This window comes from Nansenia antarctica (genome assembly GCF_963989245.1).
Source record: "Nansenia antarctica genome assembly, chromosome: 17".
In the NCBI taxonomy this organism is placed as follows: domain Eukaryota; kingdom Metazoa; phylum Chordata; class Actinopteri; order Argentiniformes; family Microstomatidae; genus Nansenia; species Nansenia antarctica.
Genome location: NC_137687.1, coordinates 10,743,408 through 10,763,420, shown reverse-complemented (window position 1 = coordinate 10,763,420; position 20,013 = coordinate 10,743,408). Strand labels below are relative to the sequence as shown.

The 20,013-nt window shown below is 44.2% G+C and overlaps 1 protein-coding gene across 2 annotated transcripts in view; it reads right to left on the bottom strand.

Moving 5' to 3' along the window:
- The window catches only part of kcnip4a (potassium voltage-gated channel interacting protein 4a), a gene marked incomplete at both ends in the record, with an annotated part of 155,122 nt that overhangs the window by 119,394 nt on the left and 15,715 nt on the right, over positions 1-20,013 (bottom strand). The window contains one exon of one of the 2 annotated variants that reach the window (XM_080547236.1): positions 2,173-2,260. The exons of the other annotated variant lie outside the window; for it this stretch is intronic. Coding sequence (XP_080403362.1) covers positions 2,173-2,260 — 88 coding nt within the window. Of the gene's footprint in view, positions 1-2,172; positions 2,261-20,013 lie in introns of those variants that run through there. 2 annotated transcript variants of the gene reach the window in all.

Here is a 20,013-nt window from a genome sequence, read left to right as displayed (position 1 = left end):
AGTTGGCCGGCTTGTAAATTAGCCTGCCCCCTACACAGGAAAAACTGCAAAATAGCTTCATACTAGCTTATCCTGATGTGATTTTGAAAATGTAAGGATACTGGGTGGTAGAACGCACATATCTAGGAAAAGTCATGATAGGAGGGTCCTGAAATTTGATCGAGTGCAAAGATATAACCTTTTTTTACTCACCACCCATGGCTGTTCTAGTGTTAACCATAGCTGCCACCAGATATTACCAAGTCAACCATCCAACAATACTAACCTCACCATTAGTATCCCCTTCTTTAAATCTATGTTGGCACACACTTAAACAAACCACTATCATGTGTTTCAGGGTTTTGTAGAAGCTACTCATCTAAGCATTTTCAGTCCCGACGTACCAGTCTAGAAGATTAACATTTGCCTCTACAAATCATTAACACCAACCTCCCACACACATAATGAAGCAATCAACAAGATGCTCAGTGAAGCTTAATTCATTAATGCAATAGCAAGACAACGACATTACGCCACATACAGAAGCCCATAGAGTCCACACAGACAACAACGCACTCCCATGTTACTGTAACAGACACTAGTGTCTCGTGGTGCAGAGCATGAAACAGTACAGTTACAGTAAAACCCAAGAATTACCATTTGCACCATTAAATGAATAATTTACGTATTAAGTATCATACGGAACACATCCCCTCCGCCTGCCATTGTGTGCAACCTTTGTTTCCTATTGAAACCTGTCAGTGTAATCTGCCGTAATCCGATATAATCCCACATGTAATCTGGTTAAACCCCATTGTTTCATTATCACTACTATTACTTCCTGTGAATACAGCAGTCACTACGGGGGTGTGGAACTCCAACTCCTGACTAATCAAGCATTCTAGAATGTTCTCCAAAAAGAAATCTACAGCATGCGCTTTGTCAACATATGATACTATTGTATCTGTTTAAATGGGCAATAAAACATCTTTAAACAAATGAATTACAGTTAGCTGGTTGGTTGAGCAATAAGCTATACCTGATGGAGTTAAGAGATAGATACAACACATACATATACTGCTAAATACACTAGTCGACCAAGGTCACTTTGTCACTGGGTTAGATTTGATCACAAACTCAAACTTCACAGTTCATTTTGACCATGAAAACGCTGTGTATATACTACGACAAACAACGCAACAAACTTGAACGAATAAATGTACTGCAAGCGGATTTCTCAATAGGCTTTAACATAACATAGGGTTATTGCAGGTAAAGTGAAACACGGTCTCAATTATTGTACTGTTATCGTTTAGGGTGGTTAAAATAGAATGGATGTGTTCAACCCTAATGACAACCTTTATGCAATAGAAAAGCTCATTTGTCTTTCTTTAAACTGAAACTGAACGTTCTTAATGACTGTGGCACTGTGGTCATGCTGCACTGCATCACAGGCGTTCTGGAGCGGTTGTACACTACTGGAAATGATTGGCATATTTGCAGGCACCTGTCTACTGCAGCGGTAATCATTGGAAGTTTTTGTTGTTGTTGTTGTTTGTTTCCAGTTCCCTCCCTTCCCTCTCCTTCTTTCCCTGTTTCTTTCTGCTTTACACTCTATTTGTCTCTTATTATTTCTCTCTTTCTATCTCTTTTCATCTCTCTCTCTCCATGTCTCTGACACACAGACACAGACACACACGCACGCACACACTCACACTCACACACACACACACCCCAACACACACACACACACACACACACACACACACACACACACACACACACACACCTGCAGCATGTAATAAGTGCACACAACTCAAGGCATTTTCCAGTGTTCTGGTGTTCTGTGGCTCGTCCCAAAGTCATGCATGTATACATGAGCTGGATACCACCAGACATTTCCTGCATGGCCAGTAACAAATTGTCTCAACAGTTCTAAGTCTCTGTTGCATGGCTTTTTCCACCGACCACATTTCTAGTATTGTGGAGCAAAGTCACCATAAATGAGCAAGTTAGGTGCAGAGCTGCTAAGAGTATGAACTCAGAAAGCAGATAAGAACCACTTCTCTGCCAAAAATGACGACAAAACTCTTAAATCCCTCCACAGCTAAAAAAAAGAGGGAGCGAAATCTGACAGTAGAAAGACATTTAGAAAAATTTAAAAAAATCCCAAAAATTCCCATGAAACTTTACCTGTGTGAAGAGTCCCCGTGATGAGTCTGAACAGGTACTGGGCAAACTTAAAAATCTCCCTCTTGCACCTTTTCCTGCAGCTGCTCATGTTGTTGGCTGGCTCTGGGGGTGGGGGTCAACGCGTGGGGTGGGGGGACACCTTGTCGGTGCTTAATCCTCGAAGGGGGTTTTCTTCTTCTGACTCAAACAGAAGAAGAAGAACTTGACACTCTACTACTCCTTTCCGTCTCCTCCACTCCTCTCCTCTCCTCTCCTCTCCGTGGCTGCGCTGTTCTCTCTCTCTCCGCCTCGGCCGTGGCCCTGGTGTGTGTGTGCGTGTGCGTGTGCGTGGAGCGCCAGCTCATGTGTGTATGGGAGAGCACTCTCTACTGTGCTTGTATCAGAGCTCCACTACGCTCTTTTAACACTGGGACGCTCCGCTCTCTGTTGTCAGGTCATTAATACACTATTTCCTCATTGGTGGTTTACCTCCCGGTCCCTGTGGGGGAAGCTTTTTCTCTCTTTTTTTTTTTTTCTCTGTCCTTTATTGTACAGTAGCTCTACAGTAGCTCCTATCTCTCCTCGCATTTCTCTGTACAGTGGCTTTTCTCTATCTCTACCTTGCTCTTTATTTTCTTCTTTTTTTTATATATATCCTTTTCTACAGAGGCCTTTATACTACAGTAAGTATCTCTCTCTCTCTCCCTCTCTCTCCCTCTCTCCCTCTCTCTCTCCCCCCCCCCCTCTCTCTCTCTCTCTCTCCCTCACCCTCTCTCTCTATCTCCCTCCCTCCCTCTCTCTATCTCCCTCCCTCCCTCCCTCTCTCTCTCTCTCCGTCTCTCTCCCTGTCTCTCTCTCTCCCTCACCCTCTTTCTCCCTCCCTCCCTCCCTCTCTCTCTCTCTCCCTGTCTCTCTCCCTGTCTCTCTCTCTCTCTCCCTCTCTCTCTCCCCCTCTCTCTCTCCCTCTCCCTTACTACGCCGGCTGCTCACTCTACTCAGCACCATCTGTGGATGTTTTGCCTTCGCTGGCGGTTGCCAGGGGAGGAGGGGCCAATTTGACCCTGGGGAACAGGAGAGAGGAGAGGAGGAGGAAATAAAAAGATAGAGGAGGAGTAGAGAGAGAGAGAGAGAGAGAGAGAGAGAGAGAGAGAAGAGGAGAATGAGAGAGGAGAAAACAGTGGGGGGAAAAGTGTCCACCTCAATGAATCAGCAACGACAGGCGATTATGGGCATGTCACATGACATGTCACGCTGCCCCCTACAACCTTGAGTGACAGTGATGGACACCGTTAATGAAATAAAATCAGCCCCCCTCAGTAGAGAGAGGAGAGGGGGGCGAGGAAGCATGAAAGAGGGATAGCTGTAAACAAAAGGTATGGAGGCCAAGGAGAAAAGGAAGAAAGAGATGGAGACAGAAAGAAATAGAGTCGGTTTGGGGAGAGGGTCAGAGTGAGAGAGGGGATGATAAAGAGAGGGAGAGGCCAAGGTCGGGGTTGATCGAATCACTGATTGAATGACGGGCCGTGCCCATCATATTTAAGCTCGCCTAAAATAGTGCCAGACAGAGCTAAGGGTATGATGACATCATGACCGAACGCGCGCATTAGCTACTCTCGCTAATTTGCCTTCACCTCAATTACTCACATCGATCAATGCCAAGGTTCCCCTTCTTCTTAACACAAACCTTTTCAAACACCATCAACTCCTCAGTATATCATTTGTGATGCTTCACCATCAATTTTAAAAACTAAACGTTTTTTTTCCCCCTGGTATTATTTCAATCAAGGCACATGGACAGGGAGGGTACCATAAAAGACTGCCATGGGAACTTCATTAATAATAATAATAATAATAATAATAATAATAATACATTAGACTTATATAGCGCTTTTCTAGACACTCAAATACGCTTTATAAACTGAAAAGATCAAGTAGTAATAATAAAAAAAAACTAAAAAGGTAAATAAAAGAATGTATAGGGGCCTAATTAAGGTAGTGCTGGGGACACATGGGAAGGGGAGGGGGAGAGGGTTAACTGATGAAGGCGAGTTTGAAGAGGTGGGTTATGAGGGCCTGTTTAAATGTTGGGCGGTATGTACAATATGTACATTCATTATGTGAATGTGTGTTCAGGTATGAAATAAGATGGGTTGGAATCTAGTGTGAAATGAGGCTAGTGTTCCATAGGTCATTCATGTACAGGCAGGGCCTATTTTGGGACACACTCACTCTGAGTGGAGCTTTTTTTTCTCCATAAGTGTCGTTGTCTCTGAAGATTCCGACCTTGACGCTTGTTCCAGTGCAATGACGCTGGAAACGAACAAGGTTCCTGGACAGAGATGAGGAGCAGTGGGATTGTTTCCAAAGAAAGAAAAAAGAGTGTTTGGGAGGGGGGGGGGGGGGGGGAATTAAGACATACTACTTAGATTCAAGGATTCAAATCATGGATATACTTGGTTACAGAATCACATATGCAGTACATACCCCTACTACAGTCAGTCTTTAATTGTATCAGGTAGAAATAGCATCTCCCTGTAGCCCTATAGCTGCTGCTCGTGTGTGTGTGTGTGTGTGTGTACATGTGTGTGTGCGTGCATAGATGTGTGTGTGTGGGTGTGTGTGTGTGTGTGTGTGTGTGTGTGTGTGTGTGTGTGTGTGTGTAAGAGGAGGAGTTGTCTATTATTTTGCAATCCCCCCAGGAAGAATTGGGCTGAGCATCTGTGCGACTCTGTCACCTCTCACCCAGCCTCTGGTTTCCAATTCCATCCATGTTTCCAATAAACAAAAGGGGTCCAGGGCCCATTAAAAGTATATGTGAATTCCATCTCGCAGCTATGATTCACTGCAGTTACAGCGGGGGGATTCTGAGGTCAGTCCATTGTGTTGTGTTTTTCTTGAGTACTTCAAGTCAAATGAGTGCAACGCGGCTTGTTACACTGACAATACCCGCCGGTACGAGCAGGTGGTCGACATCTCTTCACACCGGTCTGAGCCATTAGCAGAAATAACTCGACTACAATTACTCAACAGTAAACCCCGACGTATCCATTCTAGCGTCTGTTGTCCTCAGTTGACGTTATGACCGGTAACGACTCGTTGACCCCGAGCGAACTAGTAACTGTTTTCATAGATCACGGCGCTGAATTCTTCTGTATCTTGTGACACATGTGATGTATGCAACACATGATCACATTCCGAGCCCATATACAGTAAGACCGGGCTTGAAGACGAGACGTGTTTACCTTCACAGAAATGCTAACACCTCTGATAGCGGTGCATCGTTACAGGTGCGGGTGTTGAAAGAGTATTTTCGGAACTTATCGGAAGTACTGCCGACATCGTTGATCGTTTACACGACCGAGAGGGTGCGTTACATTTGAACTCTCGAGGTGTCGTGGGCCTAACTTAACGAAACGTCGGTGAAGGAAGGTGCCCACTTGAAAACCCCAATGACATGCTGCATACAGCTGTTGGCTAGGGTAGGTAACTGGTCATTTGTTTATTTGTTTGCTAGCTTGTTAGCTTGCTTTTAGCTTGTTTGTTAGCTTGTTTTAATCTGGATTGGGCTTTTAAATCAAATCAAATCAAATCAAATCAAATTTTATTTGTATAGCGCATTTCTTACAAGATGCAACTCAATGCGCTTCACACAATGAACATTTTCAGTCAATCAATCAATCAATCAATCAATACTGACAGAGCCGCGAGCAGGCAAAAGTAAAAACCTGTACACTATGTAGCCAGGAAAATTCCCTTGCAGCCCTCTACACATAGAGCGACTACTAGCCAGTTTGCCTACCAGCACCCAGCGGTGGACCCCCACACCCCCCCCCCCCCCCGGGGAGCCCCCTGCCCCACACACCCAGCCCGCCCCACCACCAGCACACCCAGCCCAGCCAAGCAAGCACAGACCACAAAGGCCCCGCACAAGGATGGCCAAGCAGGTTTAAATGTCTTTGACCTTGGATTATGGCAGAAGGGATAGTAACATCTTGTCCTGTGCATAAATGAACGATACGCAACTATTGTTTCGTTGAAATTGTTCCAAATGTTAACCTTTCAACCTTATCGTAGCAAATCCTCAGTTAAATGTATGTGCACTGCATGCATAGGCCTACCTTACAGCATTGCCCTACATCAAAGCTATTTTCTAGCTCTTAAGCCCCTTGGTTGTGCTGTTGGGGATAGCCAGCTATGATGACGACACTCCCCTACCGGGCTCCCTTGACTCAGACGGGATTGGTTTCTCAAGCACGGCCTGGTTTTAACCCTCCTCCTGTAGAGAGGAAACCAGAACCTGCAGGGCCGTGGACACGGTGCACCACTGAAATATTAACAATATGACCTCGGCCTTGTACCCTCCCGCACTGACAAGGCCGAGGGAATATTACCAAAGAGTCTGACTGCTATAAGAAAGGAAGAAGCCAGGGGGGAGGTGAAGAGAGTGCGTGGGAGAGAGGGAGAGGAGTCAGGGTTGGATATGAAGGGAAAGGAAAGAGTGAACTAGAGGCTACTGTAGAAACAAAAAGAAAAAGTCGCAATGAATATAAAGAATCCACTGACGGATGGTTAGACAGAGTGATTTCAAGGTCCAGCAAATATAGAAGTATAAAGTATGCTATATGCTTCCCTAGGACAACTTGAAAACAGTCACCTACCCAGAGCAGTTTGGAGGTGTTTTGCTTTCGAAATTCAGACCGGGACTGAATTGTACTTTACTGTGCTTTTTCTCAGTAATGGCTTCTGACTGAATTGACCGTGACACATCGAAGTGGCCAGTTCCCTGGCAGAAAACGTTTCTTAAGGTGAAATAGGAAACTTTCTACTTTCCCTTCTGCTGACAGGGACAATTTGAAGTGGTCCCCACTCTGTGATATCTTGACCTATTCATTGATTCTTCTGGAGAGAAAAAAAGAAAGGCAGTCCTGGGGGAAAAGACTCACCACTAAAGCAGTGTTTTGTTTTCACACTTTGATAGCTGTCATCTAGAGAACCAAATAGAATAGCTCAGCAACAAAGAGAAAAAAAGACATCAAAATGAAAGAAAACAATTCAGTAACTGACAATAAATTATTATCAGGGGTCACTACCCATCTTCCGTCGGAGACTGAAGACCCATCTCTTCAGGCTACACCTTAACTGCTCCTCCTGAGACATCTACTACCCACCAGCACTGTGTCTCCTGAGACATCTACTACCCACCAGCACTGCGTCTCCTGAGACACCTGCTTCCCCCTATACTGTGTCTCCTAAGACTTCTACTGCCCCCCTTGTACTGTTTCTCCAGTGTCTATATATAAAAAAAATATTTAAAAAAATAATAAGAATAAGAATAATTCTATCACGACGACTGCCAATGGCCCCTGGCCTGAGCTAGATTACTCTTCCTGCTACAAGTGGTGAATTGATGATTCACTTGCTTAGTCAAATGTAGCGATTGTAAGTCGACTTTGGAATAAGGCCAAAATGTAAAAACAATATTGCGTCCTTGGGCTTTATGAAAGGCGCTATATAAATCCAAGTTATTATTATTATTATTATTATTATAACTGACTCTGGATGATGTATTCATTTTGAAATAGTAGGCTTATACATCGTACACATTGTGGCACCCGGACACTATCTGGAGTGACAGCTCCAGGCCAGAAAAATGCACAACTCCAGCCTCAGAGGGAGAGGTAATGTCGTTACTGTCATCATCGCCAACTGTTCACAGTGACATTAAAAAGAAAGACAGTGACAAGCGAAAGTTGCCCCTTAAAAGTGGATGAGATGATTCTCATGAGAGCCTTCACAGACATCATTTGAGACATACAGTATTTCACAGTGACAACTATTGAAATAAATCTTGTGTCCTGTTGTGTTGTCATCAATTAACTGAGCTGAATTTTTTAATTTACAACTGAAAATCAACAGTGTAATACTAATAAAGAAAACACTTAAAAGATAACACAACAAAACATAAGAGGATAATAAGTATGACATCATGGGAGTTTAAAAGGAGTGTAAAAGCAGAGAATAAGTGAGCACAGTAGAGACTTATGCATGGTAAATAGGTTCAAATGCACTAAAAAATGATTAGCTAAAAGAACTAAAAACACCCTAATTAGAAGCAAGGCTAACAAGGTATGTTTTAAGATGTCTTTTAGAAAGGTTTCTGTTTCTGCCGGCCTCAGGTTCTCTGGCAGGTTGTTACATTTACATTTTTGGCATTTAGCAGACGCCTTATTCCAAAGTCGACTTACAATCAATACATTTGAATACTAAGCAAGTGAATCATCAATCCACCAGTCGTAGCAGGAAGAGTAATCTAGCTCAGGCCCGGGGCCATTGATAGAAGGAGAAACCTTCTCCTATCACCTTCTTCTAAACCTAGTTTTTTTTTCTTCCTGGGGCCTAAAGACTAAAGCTGCCTCTCCATGCCTCTTCATCCTAGGCTTCACAATAATCAGAAGGCCAGCGCCAGAGGAACCCAGGGATCAACTGGGTACATACTTTAAAAGCACGTCTGACATGAAGTGGGGGTGCATGACGACCATGGAGTGGTTTAAAAACAAAACGAGTCATCGTAATAATCAATTCTTAAACAGGTAACCAGCGCAGAGACTTTAAAACTGGTGTGATGTGTCTGATTTTGGCCAAGACTCGTGCTGCTGAGTTTTGTATCATTTGCAGCTTTCTTTGACCAATAGCTTTTCAGGAGACCAGACAGGAGAGTGTTAGAGTAATCAAGCCTGCTAGTAATAAAAGCATGCATTAGTCCCTCAGTGTCAGCCTGAGAGGAATGGTTACACCTTAGCAATGGTAAATGGACTTATATAGACTGACTTATATAGGCTGACTTATAAAGCGCCTTATTCCCAAGCGCTTTACAACGGCCTCTCATTCACACACACATTCACACATCAATGGCGGCAAGCTACCATGCAAGGCGCCGGCCCGCTCATTGGGAGCAATTTGGGGTTCAGTGTCTTGCCCAAGGACACATGCGGCCAGCCAGGGCTCGAACCACCGATCTGCCAACCTTGCGATCATTAGGCGGCGGCTCTACCTCCTGCGCCCCAGCCACCCCCTGTCCAATGTTCCTGTCTCAAAACTCTAGAACTCTGTAACTTCAACTATATCTTTTTTTCTTTTTTCTTTTTCTGAGTGTATAGAAAAAGAAGACTCTGAAAAAGAACGGAGACGAACGCTTACGACAGTAGTGTGGCCAATCAATGCCTAACTACCTCATGAATCATGGGAATAATGGGGTTTCTGCTCTTAGCTCAGCGGGTCGAGTTAGCATTCTGGGAATTAGTGAGGTGATTGAGCTCCAGTCAATGTAAAGTGGGGCTCAACGATCAGGTTTACAGTAGGTCAGCTCAAAAGATACAACCCCATTAATGAAAGATAACCCAGAGAACCGTACCCAATGTTGACGAGGGGGGGTAAGGATGGACTGGAAAATAAAACATATACAGCTTCCCTTCCGCCTGAAATGATATCTCTCCTGAGGAAAAGGGGGTAGATCTGTCTTCTATTCTTCTAATTCTTAATCCACTATAGTGTTACGATATTAAGTGCAAACATTCGTCATTGAATACTGATGGGCCATTAAAGAGGGCAACGCCTTTTCAGTTAAATGATGTGTCTGAGGATATTGTGGGAAGAAGCTAATATTGCTTAAACAATTCTATACATGTGCATGTTCTATACTGGTGCCAGTAAATAATAATAATAATAATAATAATAATAATAATAATAAAATTGATTTGTATAGCACTTTTCCTGCAAACGTTGCAGCTCAAAGTGCTTCGAGAAAGAAACACTGTAAGACTTGAATACATCTATCCACATTCCTTTCCTACACTACCTACTGTGTTAAACGCTCGATCGTGTCGACTCAAGTAATGAACATGACAGTTCTCTTGGATAATGGTTAATACCAGATTATATCAAAGGTCAATGTTGCGGGGGACACCGGCACCCTCACAGCAGATCATTCACCCTCACGTGACAGGGTGGGTCATATCAGCGTGGCTTTAACCCTGACACCTCTACAACCCCTAGGGCGTGTTTCACCAGTGCTTTATGGGTATGTGAAAACCGCTCTCCCCAATTAAAAGGAAGCGTTTCCAGGAAAGGTGATAAAGACTCTGTCCATCAAGCAACCTTGGTGGAGCCGTTAGCTGGGGGAGGCTCTGGAGGCAACAAGGAGAAACTGGGGGCGCTTAGGTGACGTAGCGGGTTAAGCGCTGACCATGTAACCGTAGGGTCGCCGGTTCGATTCCGGCCGGGGACATATCCTGCATGTCATCCCTCCTCTCTCTCTCACCCATCCTTCCTGTCTAAATCTTCACTGTATCTGTCAATAAAATGGAAAATATGAGTGGGACTGCCCCACTCAGAAAAAATAAAAAAACAACAACAAAAAAACAAGGAGAAACTGAGCACTTCCACCAGAGCTGGAGTGTTGTTAGAGGGACTAACTGAGTTAACACTAGAACAGCCGTGCCTTTTTTACCTACTAAAAGAGCCGCCTCATAACGACCCCCTCTTTACAATGCTCGAGCTGCTATTTACACACAACGACCACTAGTTGGCCGCTTATAAATTAGCCTGCCTCCTACACACACAAAAAATGGCAAAATAGCTTTATACTAGCTTATCCTGATGTGATGTATGGAAAATGTAAGGATACTGGGTGGTAGAACGCACCTATCTAGGAAAAGTCATGAAAGGAGGGTCCTGAAACTTGATTGAGAGCAAAGATATAAACATTGATTTCACTCACAGGGGTCAATGACCCCGCACGGCTGATTAAGTGTTAATGCGGGGAAACTCTTTCAGAAATAAGCCAGGTAAATATCCTGTAATGTTAGCTGTATGCTTCCCTAAGTAGAAAAGGTATATAATGTGTTCCCTTATGTTAATTAGGGTTAGAGCTAGGTTTTTTGGGGTTGTATTAGTTTTTTTGTCTAATTATATAAATGGAATGCTACATGAACTGCACTTATATATACTTATAATTATAATTATGGGTAACATGACACATCAAGTTTCCCCAATACTTGTGTAGAATTGTTATTACTTTAGTCAATTAACATGTTTCAATCGCTATTCAATTGCATACTGTAACAATTGTGTTGAGCTCTCTGAACTGAACTGCAGTTTTTCAGATACAGATTACTATACCGTTAAAAAGCAGTTACTGTACATTGTTGCATGTTAATACAATGTTGTTACTATGGTGATTACAGTGTTACAACACAAGTATAGGTGCAACTTAATTGGGGCAGGGCTGGAGCCCAATCAGGGGGATTCAGAACTGCTGTCTGCACGGTTCCCACACCTTCTGAAACATCAAATCCAAGCACCTTTCAAGGACTTTCAAGACTCAGTTCCCTCAAATGCAAGGACCCAACACGGCATAGTTTGAGACAGACCTAGGTGAGAATTTATATAATAGGAACTATCCGCTCACAGACAACAATTAAAAAGAGAGGCTTGAATGTGTGAACACTAGATGGTCTCTTGCCTTCTCTACCACAGCACAGCAAAACAATATATTGTGAAATGTGTGTAAAGTTAAGCAATGCAGAGACTTATTTACTAGTTGACGAGCTAAGTAAAACATTTTTGAATATATATATATATATCGTTTTTTTTTAGAGAGAGAGAGAGAGAGAGAGAGAGAGAGAGAGAGAGAGAGAGGAATTCAAGCACTTTCAATGACCCATGTCTATTTTCATAAACTTTTAAGACCTTGATTTTCTTTTCTCAAATTCACAAACTTTCAAGGATTTCAAGGACCCGTGAGAGCCCTGTGTCTGGGTCTCCTGATTAGAGTTTAAGAGGCCGTTAGCTCTCTCTCTCCACCAGCAACATTATTCTTTTGTTTATTTTACACTATTTCACACCATACAACACCCTCCACACCACACTTTCCACTGCATTCACTCACTTACACTACTGACATCACTGATTATCATACCCCATTGGATTATCGAATAGCTTTGCTAGGTTATTTATATTAAATTCTTGATTATATTCGTTTATATGGTGTGTGTCTCCATTGTTGTTATGGCCCAGAGACAGGTCGTAACACAATGAAAAAGCGTAACCCAGTTATTATTAACACTTTGGTATAGTGTGTTCACCACAGGACCACATTTAAAATAATGAACTACTGCACTGGCGGACTCAGGGGGGGCAGGGGGGGCGACCGCCCATCCTGGTGCCCCCATGGTTGAAAAACGTCTCTCTTTTGAGTGGCGAAAATGAGAGGACGTGCCCTATTAGTGCCCCTCCAATGGTCTAAACTTGACCGTGTGCCCCCACAGTTGAAAAACGTCCCACTAAAGTGCCCTTTTGAGTGGCAAACGTAGAGGATGTGCCCTATTGGCTGCCCTTCCAATGGTCTAAACTTGACCATGTCCACTGATGGGGTCCCATGTTGTCCAGTAGGTGCCCTTTTTTTCTTTTCGCCCCTGCCCTTCAAACAGCCTGAGTCCGCCACTGAACTACTGTATATGAATGATCATCTGCTTTATACTGTACTTGTACTTCTCCTGATTTTAGTATGCGTAGAGTCGAGTTTCAACCAGCGAGTGAGTCGCATTAACTCTGAACATATGGCAGCTGTCATGACGTTTTTTGACACTCCTGTATTAGTAATGCTTCTCATATCTAGAGAACCACTGCAGTCACTTTGAGTTCATTGGCAGTCCCCTCCATGCCTCAGCATCCAGGCTTGCTCATTTGCAAAAGGTTATTCATCTCAATACAGGAAAATGTATATAATCCTCCTAAAAAAAACAACTTGCTGATGAGGTACTTAATCTCACAAAGAAGTGAAGGAGTCGACGAATCCTCTTCCTCCTCGTGGGAACACGGTATAGTATATCAGTGTCACCTCGGATGTAGTGTCAACGTTCAATGTTTTATCTCCTCTGCGGTGTCTGCAGAGGCGGTTCTGTAGGGTGAAGGGTTTGGAACAAAACACAGATAAGCCTGACTGGTTTACTGTCTTACTTGTCCATCTCAATAGCTGCCGGTAATGGACTCTTATCTTGTGTGAAACTTTAGCTTTTAGTGAAAAGTTCTCTGGCTCAGAATGAGATAAAAACAAGAGCAGCTTTGCATGCCCCCCCCCCCCCCCGCCCCCCTACAGAGACACAGAAATGCTCTACTTCTTCCCTCTTCCTTTCAATATCTACGACAACTTAGACAGTTACATACACAACATGATGCATCGGATAGTTTCTCTTGTAGCTTTAGGGTAGAATGCCGAGACCAATGTGAACCGTCCTCTTGCTTTCTAGAGCATCGTAGAGAAGGGTGAATGTCAACACAGATGTCATATATGCGCTCTACATGCCTAGATACAGCTGGGTAACTTCCTAAAGGCCAGATCTCTGTTTAGTCACTGGCCACTGAGCAGTCAGCCTGCCGAACTACACCCAGGATCGGAAAAGGAGTGGCCAAAGATAATAAACCGTGCAGCCGTAACAAAACAAAAAAGATGGGGATAAAAGTACCACCAGAAGCATGATTCTTTTACATCAGAATTGATCGATTCATTCCATATGTGTGAGTATAAACTCAGTCTTACTTATACGCCACGTCTTTTCCCCCCGGGCAGAGAGCTATCCTCCAAAGCTTCAAAGAGGAGAACGGATCTTTGAAGTCTCTCATATAATAGAGAGTTAGTTGTAAAATGTAATGAAGACGTCACAAAAAAAAAAGACAGTCTCTTTGTCTAGGCTGAGGGGCCGACTGACAAATGAATTAGGTGGCAGACAGAGTGAGTCCAGGGGAGAGCAAGACAGATGCATGGAGGGATTAAGAGAGAGAGAGAGAGAGAGAGAGAGAGAGAGAGAGAGAGAGAGAGAGAGAGAGAGAGAGAGAGAGAGAGAGAGAGAGAGGGTAATGAAGACCTAAGGGCAGGAGAACATAATGACAATCATCCCCCCCCTCCCTTCTTCTATCTATCATTCTCTGTGATGGAGTGAGGGCTCAGTCTTCATTTCTGCTGAGGAGAAACAGGAATAAACCTCCTGCCTGAGAACACCGACGTCCTCCGTCCCTCGGGGCCGGCACGCTCTTTAAATACGACCCCCTCTGCAGACATCACAATGATCTTCTTGATTTTGTTTCTAAATGGTAAACGGGCTGACTTATATAGCGCCTTATTCCAAAGCGCTTTACGACGGCCTCTCGTTCACCCGTTCACACACCGATGGCGGCGAGCTACCATGAAAGGCGCCGGCCCGCTCATTAGGACCAATTTGGGGTTCAGTGTCTCGCCCGAGGACACCTCGACATGTGGCCAGCTGGGGTTCGAACCGCCGATCTGCCAACCTTGCGATCATTAGACAAGACCAGCTTTACCTCCTGTGCCACAGCCGTTTCTATCCGTCCATTTTAGGAGGTAGTCTGTTACCTGACCAGTAGGTAGGGTATACAGTCAGAGTACAGAGGCAGAGTTTTTAGAGACAGACTCCTGCTGTAATCTTGGTCAGGAGTAATGGTGCAGCGTTAAGGCTACTTACCAAGGTCACTTTTGGTTTCCTCACAAATAATCCCAGACGTGAGATTAACCCTGAGCTTGGGTTATGTAATTATAACTTGCTGTGCCTACAGGGAGGAGGGGTATATGGGAGATAAATCAGAGATAGGAGATGGTTCTGCAGAGCCAAGAGGTGTGTGTTTACTGTAAAACAATGTATTTCCTTATATTGGCAAGATGGAGAACAAATTGAAGACTGTCTAAGGGCAGCATAATGACTTTGAACACCACTAAGATTATACTTTGTTGCATGCTCGTTGAATAAGAAGCACATTGAGAATGAGAATATACTCTACTGTATGCAGAACCCCTGATCCTAGCCCAGATCTCCTCAGTTTTCATATCCTGTGACGATTTCACATCAATCTTTGTCATGAAATGACAAATTGTAGCAGACATTATTTTCCACTTCGAATCAAATCAAATCAAATGTTATCAAACTCTATGGCTGCCAGGCCATTTACATTAACATTTTTGGCATTTAGCAGACGCCTTATTCCAAAGCAACTTACAATCGATACATTTGACTAAACAAGTGAATCATCAATCCACCAGTCATAGCAGGAAGAGTAATCTAGCTCAGGCAAAAGGGATCGAGGGAAAAACTTTTTTCTTTTATATAGACACTGGAGAAACAGAGAAACAGTACAAGGGGGGTAGTAGAAGTCTTGGGGGACACCGTAAAGGGGAATAGCAGGTGTCTCAGTAGACGCAGTGCCGGGGGGAGTAGAGAGGAGGAGCAGTTAAGGTGTAGCCTGAAGAGATGGGTCTTCAGTCTCCGACGGTTCTCCACACAGCGCTTTGACGTAAGGTAGGTTGTGAAACAACCACACAGTTGAAGCTCAAGCCCTAGGGTTTCAACCTTTCTGAACAATCAATTAGGATAAAGATGGTGAGCTAATAATTTACCTAATCTCAGAAGGCTATGTTCGTCTCTTATGAGACATGTTTAATTGGAGGTCCATGACAGGGGGGAAAGGTTAATACTGTGGAATATTCAATTAGTAAAACCAATTTAGAGATGGTGACATTTAGTGGCAGAGAGGTCGCTAGAAGTTCTAATGTTAAGTACCTTTGGATGTGCCAATCGAATTAAATATGTTAATTATGTCAGGAATGTTTTCTGAGGTCTTTTTGTAAATTACTGGAAAATGTGAAATACAGAACCTAACTGGACATGAGTGAAATAATGAATTATGAGCATGTATCATACCAAATTATATTCCACATCTTGATTGTATTTGGTCCTTAACACTTAATCAGCCGTGAGGGGTCATTTGTGAGTGAAATAAATGTTTATATCTTTGCACTCTTCTTCTTCTTCTTTCGTGTAACGTCAGAGGTCCAACTCGGTGTCGCGTAGCCATGCCCGCATCTCTGGTTCTAGGTCGAAGAGGCTGGCTTCTGAGGGTGGTCTATATAAGGGGCAGATGGTGATTATGTGGTCGGCGGTCTGCTCTGGGTCACCGCACTCGCATGCCGCACTGTCCGCCAGGCCCCACGCCTTCATTGATGTTTTAAAGCGACCGACACCAGTTCGTAGACGGTTCAGTGTGGTCCATTGCCGGCGTGGTAGGTCGTCTCCTCCAATGGTGCCATCTCCTGGGTCCCAGATGTAGCGGTGGATTCGGGAGGGCCCGGTTGACTCCCACTCCTGCTTCCAAGCTGCTGCCAGCCATGCATCTCTGGAGATGTCCTCAGAGGTGGAGTTGAGCATGGCTTGTGCTGCCTTGTTGTAAGGGTGGCGGGTCTTGAGTCGGCTTGGAGGTGCTGGTGTTATGGTGGTGTTGTGCAGGATGTGCCAATCATGCTTTTGTGCCTTCCTGGCCAGGGCGAGGGTGGCAGCCTCCCGTCGGAGGCCGGCCGGTGCTATTCCCGCGAGGACTGGCAAGAGGGACACAGGGGTAGGCTTCAAGCATCCAGTTATTATTCGGAGGGAGGTATTGATAGCCACGTCGACCTTTCTCGCATGAGGGCTTCTGCTCCAGACTGCTCCAGACTCTTTGCACTCGATCACATTTCAGGACCCTCCTTTCATGAATTTTCCTAGATATGTGCGTTCTACCACCCAGTATCCTTACATTTCCAAAATCACATCAGGATAAGCTAGTATAAAGCTATTTTGCAGTTTTTCTGTGTAGGAAGCAGGCTAATTTACAAGCCGGCCAACTAGTGGCCGTTGGGTGTAAATAGCAGCTTAGCATTGAAGAAGAGGGCCGGCGGCTCTTTTAGTAGGTAAAAAATGCACGGCTGTTCTAGTGTTAAGAGATATTTCTTGTGTACACACGGCTTGAAACTGCTCTTCACTGCATTCTTGACAGTTTGGGCAATTCAATCACCTGAGCGGTCCCTTTGTTAGACCTGTTCTGGTGGCCAGGAGCCGTCAATTTCAGTGTTCTGTCAAGTACGTTGTTAACCAGCCCTGAGTGGTGATCCACCTCACATAACGACCCTGTCAACCTGGTCCTGGAGGACGGCTCTCCTGCCAGGTGAGAGAATCACACTGCAATACCTTCATTCTATTTTCTTTTATTTCTTTTCTTTTATTTATTTTTTATCTTTATTCATTTATATTAGTTCTTACTACAGGATTCTACCCTAGGTCTTTTCACTTTGTAAAGCGTCTTTGAGTCTCTAGAAATATAGCACTATATAAGTCTGATGTGTTGTTGTTGTTATTATTATTATTATTATTATTATTATTATTATGCAATAACAGTAAGCATTATAGAACATGTACTTACCAATGGTACTTACCAATGGTACTTCAAATCTACCGTAAAGCCAATTCACTGAAGATAGCGAAATTCATTTAGAATTTCGACACAATTTTGACACACACCATCACTCACCATGACGTTGCCGAATCTCTTCAGTTTTTAGTGTATTTGAATTAAAAACTACTCTTTCCAGGTGAGTAGACTGGTCATCTCAGTTCTGAAAGCAACGACAGAGCATGTAATGAGCAGGAGGAAGAGAGTAACATTTTACCATCCCATAAGATCTGACAGAGGTCTCCCACCACCTCATAGTGCAGATGATCATTAGCAACGTAATAACTGAGAGATCCATTGTGTCTGAAACGTATCAGTGGAAGTGAATTGCCAGTAAGCACTACCGGAGCTGTTCCCACCCACTATTCCTGGAAAAAAACAATCCAAACGTCATGTACTACACACAGAAGCCTGGATCCAGTGTTTCCAATCCAATGTTTGGCCAACGCTGGGATCTGTTTGTATTCATGATATATAGGCTACTGGACATAATCAATTGGGGGGAAAAAAACTATTCTACTAACAAAGTGTTTGGTGACATTTCACTTTTTTTGTTCCTGGCCTCTCTCCAAAAAGAATGTTTCAGCATTTGTGCTACTGCAGCTCTCTATAAAAAAATAAAGGGTTATCATCATTTGAGCTGTTTTCAAGGGGTCGAGTCGAACAAGACCAGCGCGAAAACTTAAGAAAACAATCTATTTTGGCAAGGGGTTGTGTTAGTGTTGAGATGGAGTTATCTGTCATAACAAAGCGTATATTGTGGCACACTAAAAAGCTCTGCAGGCCAGCTGAGATGCTTTTCTTTTCCATGACCTCATTTGTTTAGTTGAACTCTGCAGGGGGACTGGTACAGTTTCTTGACCTACATTTGCTGAGTCGCCTTTACTAGACGAACCCCACACACACACACACACACACACACACACACACACACACACACACACACACACACACACACACACACACACACACACACACACACACACACACACACACACACACACACACACACACACACACACACACACACACACACACACACACACACACACACACACACACACACACACACACACACACACACACACACACACACACACACACACACACACACACACACACACACACACACACACACACACACACACACACACACACACACACACACACACACACACACACACACACACACACACACACACACACACACACACACACACACACACACACACACACACACACACACACACACACACACACACACACACACACACACACACACACACACACACACACACACACACACACACACACACACACACACACACACACACACACACACACACACACACACACACACACACACACACACACACACACACACACACACACACACACACACACACACACACACACACACACACACACACACACACACACACACACACACACACACACACACACACACACACACACACACACACACACACACACACACACACACACACACACACACACACACACACACACACACACACACACACACACACACACACACACACACAAGCCCCAGTTACTCAGGAGGGGAGAGAGAGAGAGAAACGGACCTCAGGGAGGCCTATAACACTCACATTTGTCTTCGAGTGAACACAAATTAGATCCTTTTTGTACTATAACACATATAGGCTGGCCTTAATGTGTGGAGCAGCTTGGGGGAGCAGTTCTCATCTACTTTGGTGTAAAGATGTGACAACTGAACAGTGCTAGTTATAGAAGAATGTTGCAGACAGGATCAGGAGCCTGGCGCCCCAGGAGATTAATAAGCCTCCCAGCTTTCTTACAGTATGTACCCCTTTCCAGGAGACCTTTGTTATAACGCTGTTATGATGGGGAATGAGGTGTTTTTTTGTAGTCTTATCTTATGACAGAATGGGCAAAACTATCTCCTTTGGAGAGAGACCCAGTATAGATAACCCAGTTGCTGGGTATTGAAATCGGCATAGTTTGAAGAAACTAAGGCAACAACTTGGAATATTCCGGATAGAAACTTTGTCCAGAGCAAGATGGCCCTCGGAGAGCCGCCTTTCATTCTCTCCATCCTCTCCCCCATCGATCATCTCATCTACCTCTCTCTCTATCCCTCCGTTCCCCCTATCCCTATCTAACCACAATCGATCTACTGGATCCATCTCACCATTCATTTCTTTCCTCCTCCTCCCACTTGCTTTTCCTTTATCTCTATCCCTTACGTTCTATCTCTGTAATCTCTCTCCTTCCCTCTCACACCCTTTTATCAACCCCCCCCCTCTCTCCCCATCTTAGCCTCCCCCTCTCCCTACTCTGTATCTCTGCCAACCCCTCTCTGCCATTACCTCTTACTCCACCCCTCCCTCTCTCCCTATACCTCCCATCCCTCCCTCCCTATAAATGGTAAATGGACTGACTTATATAGCGCCTTTATCCAAAGCGCTTTACATCATCCTCTCATTCACCCATTCACACACACATTCACACACCAATGGCGGCAAGCTACCA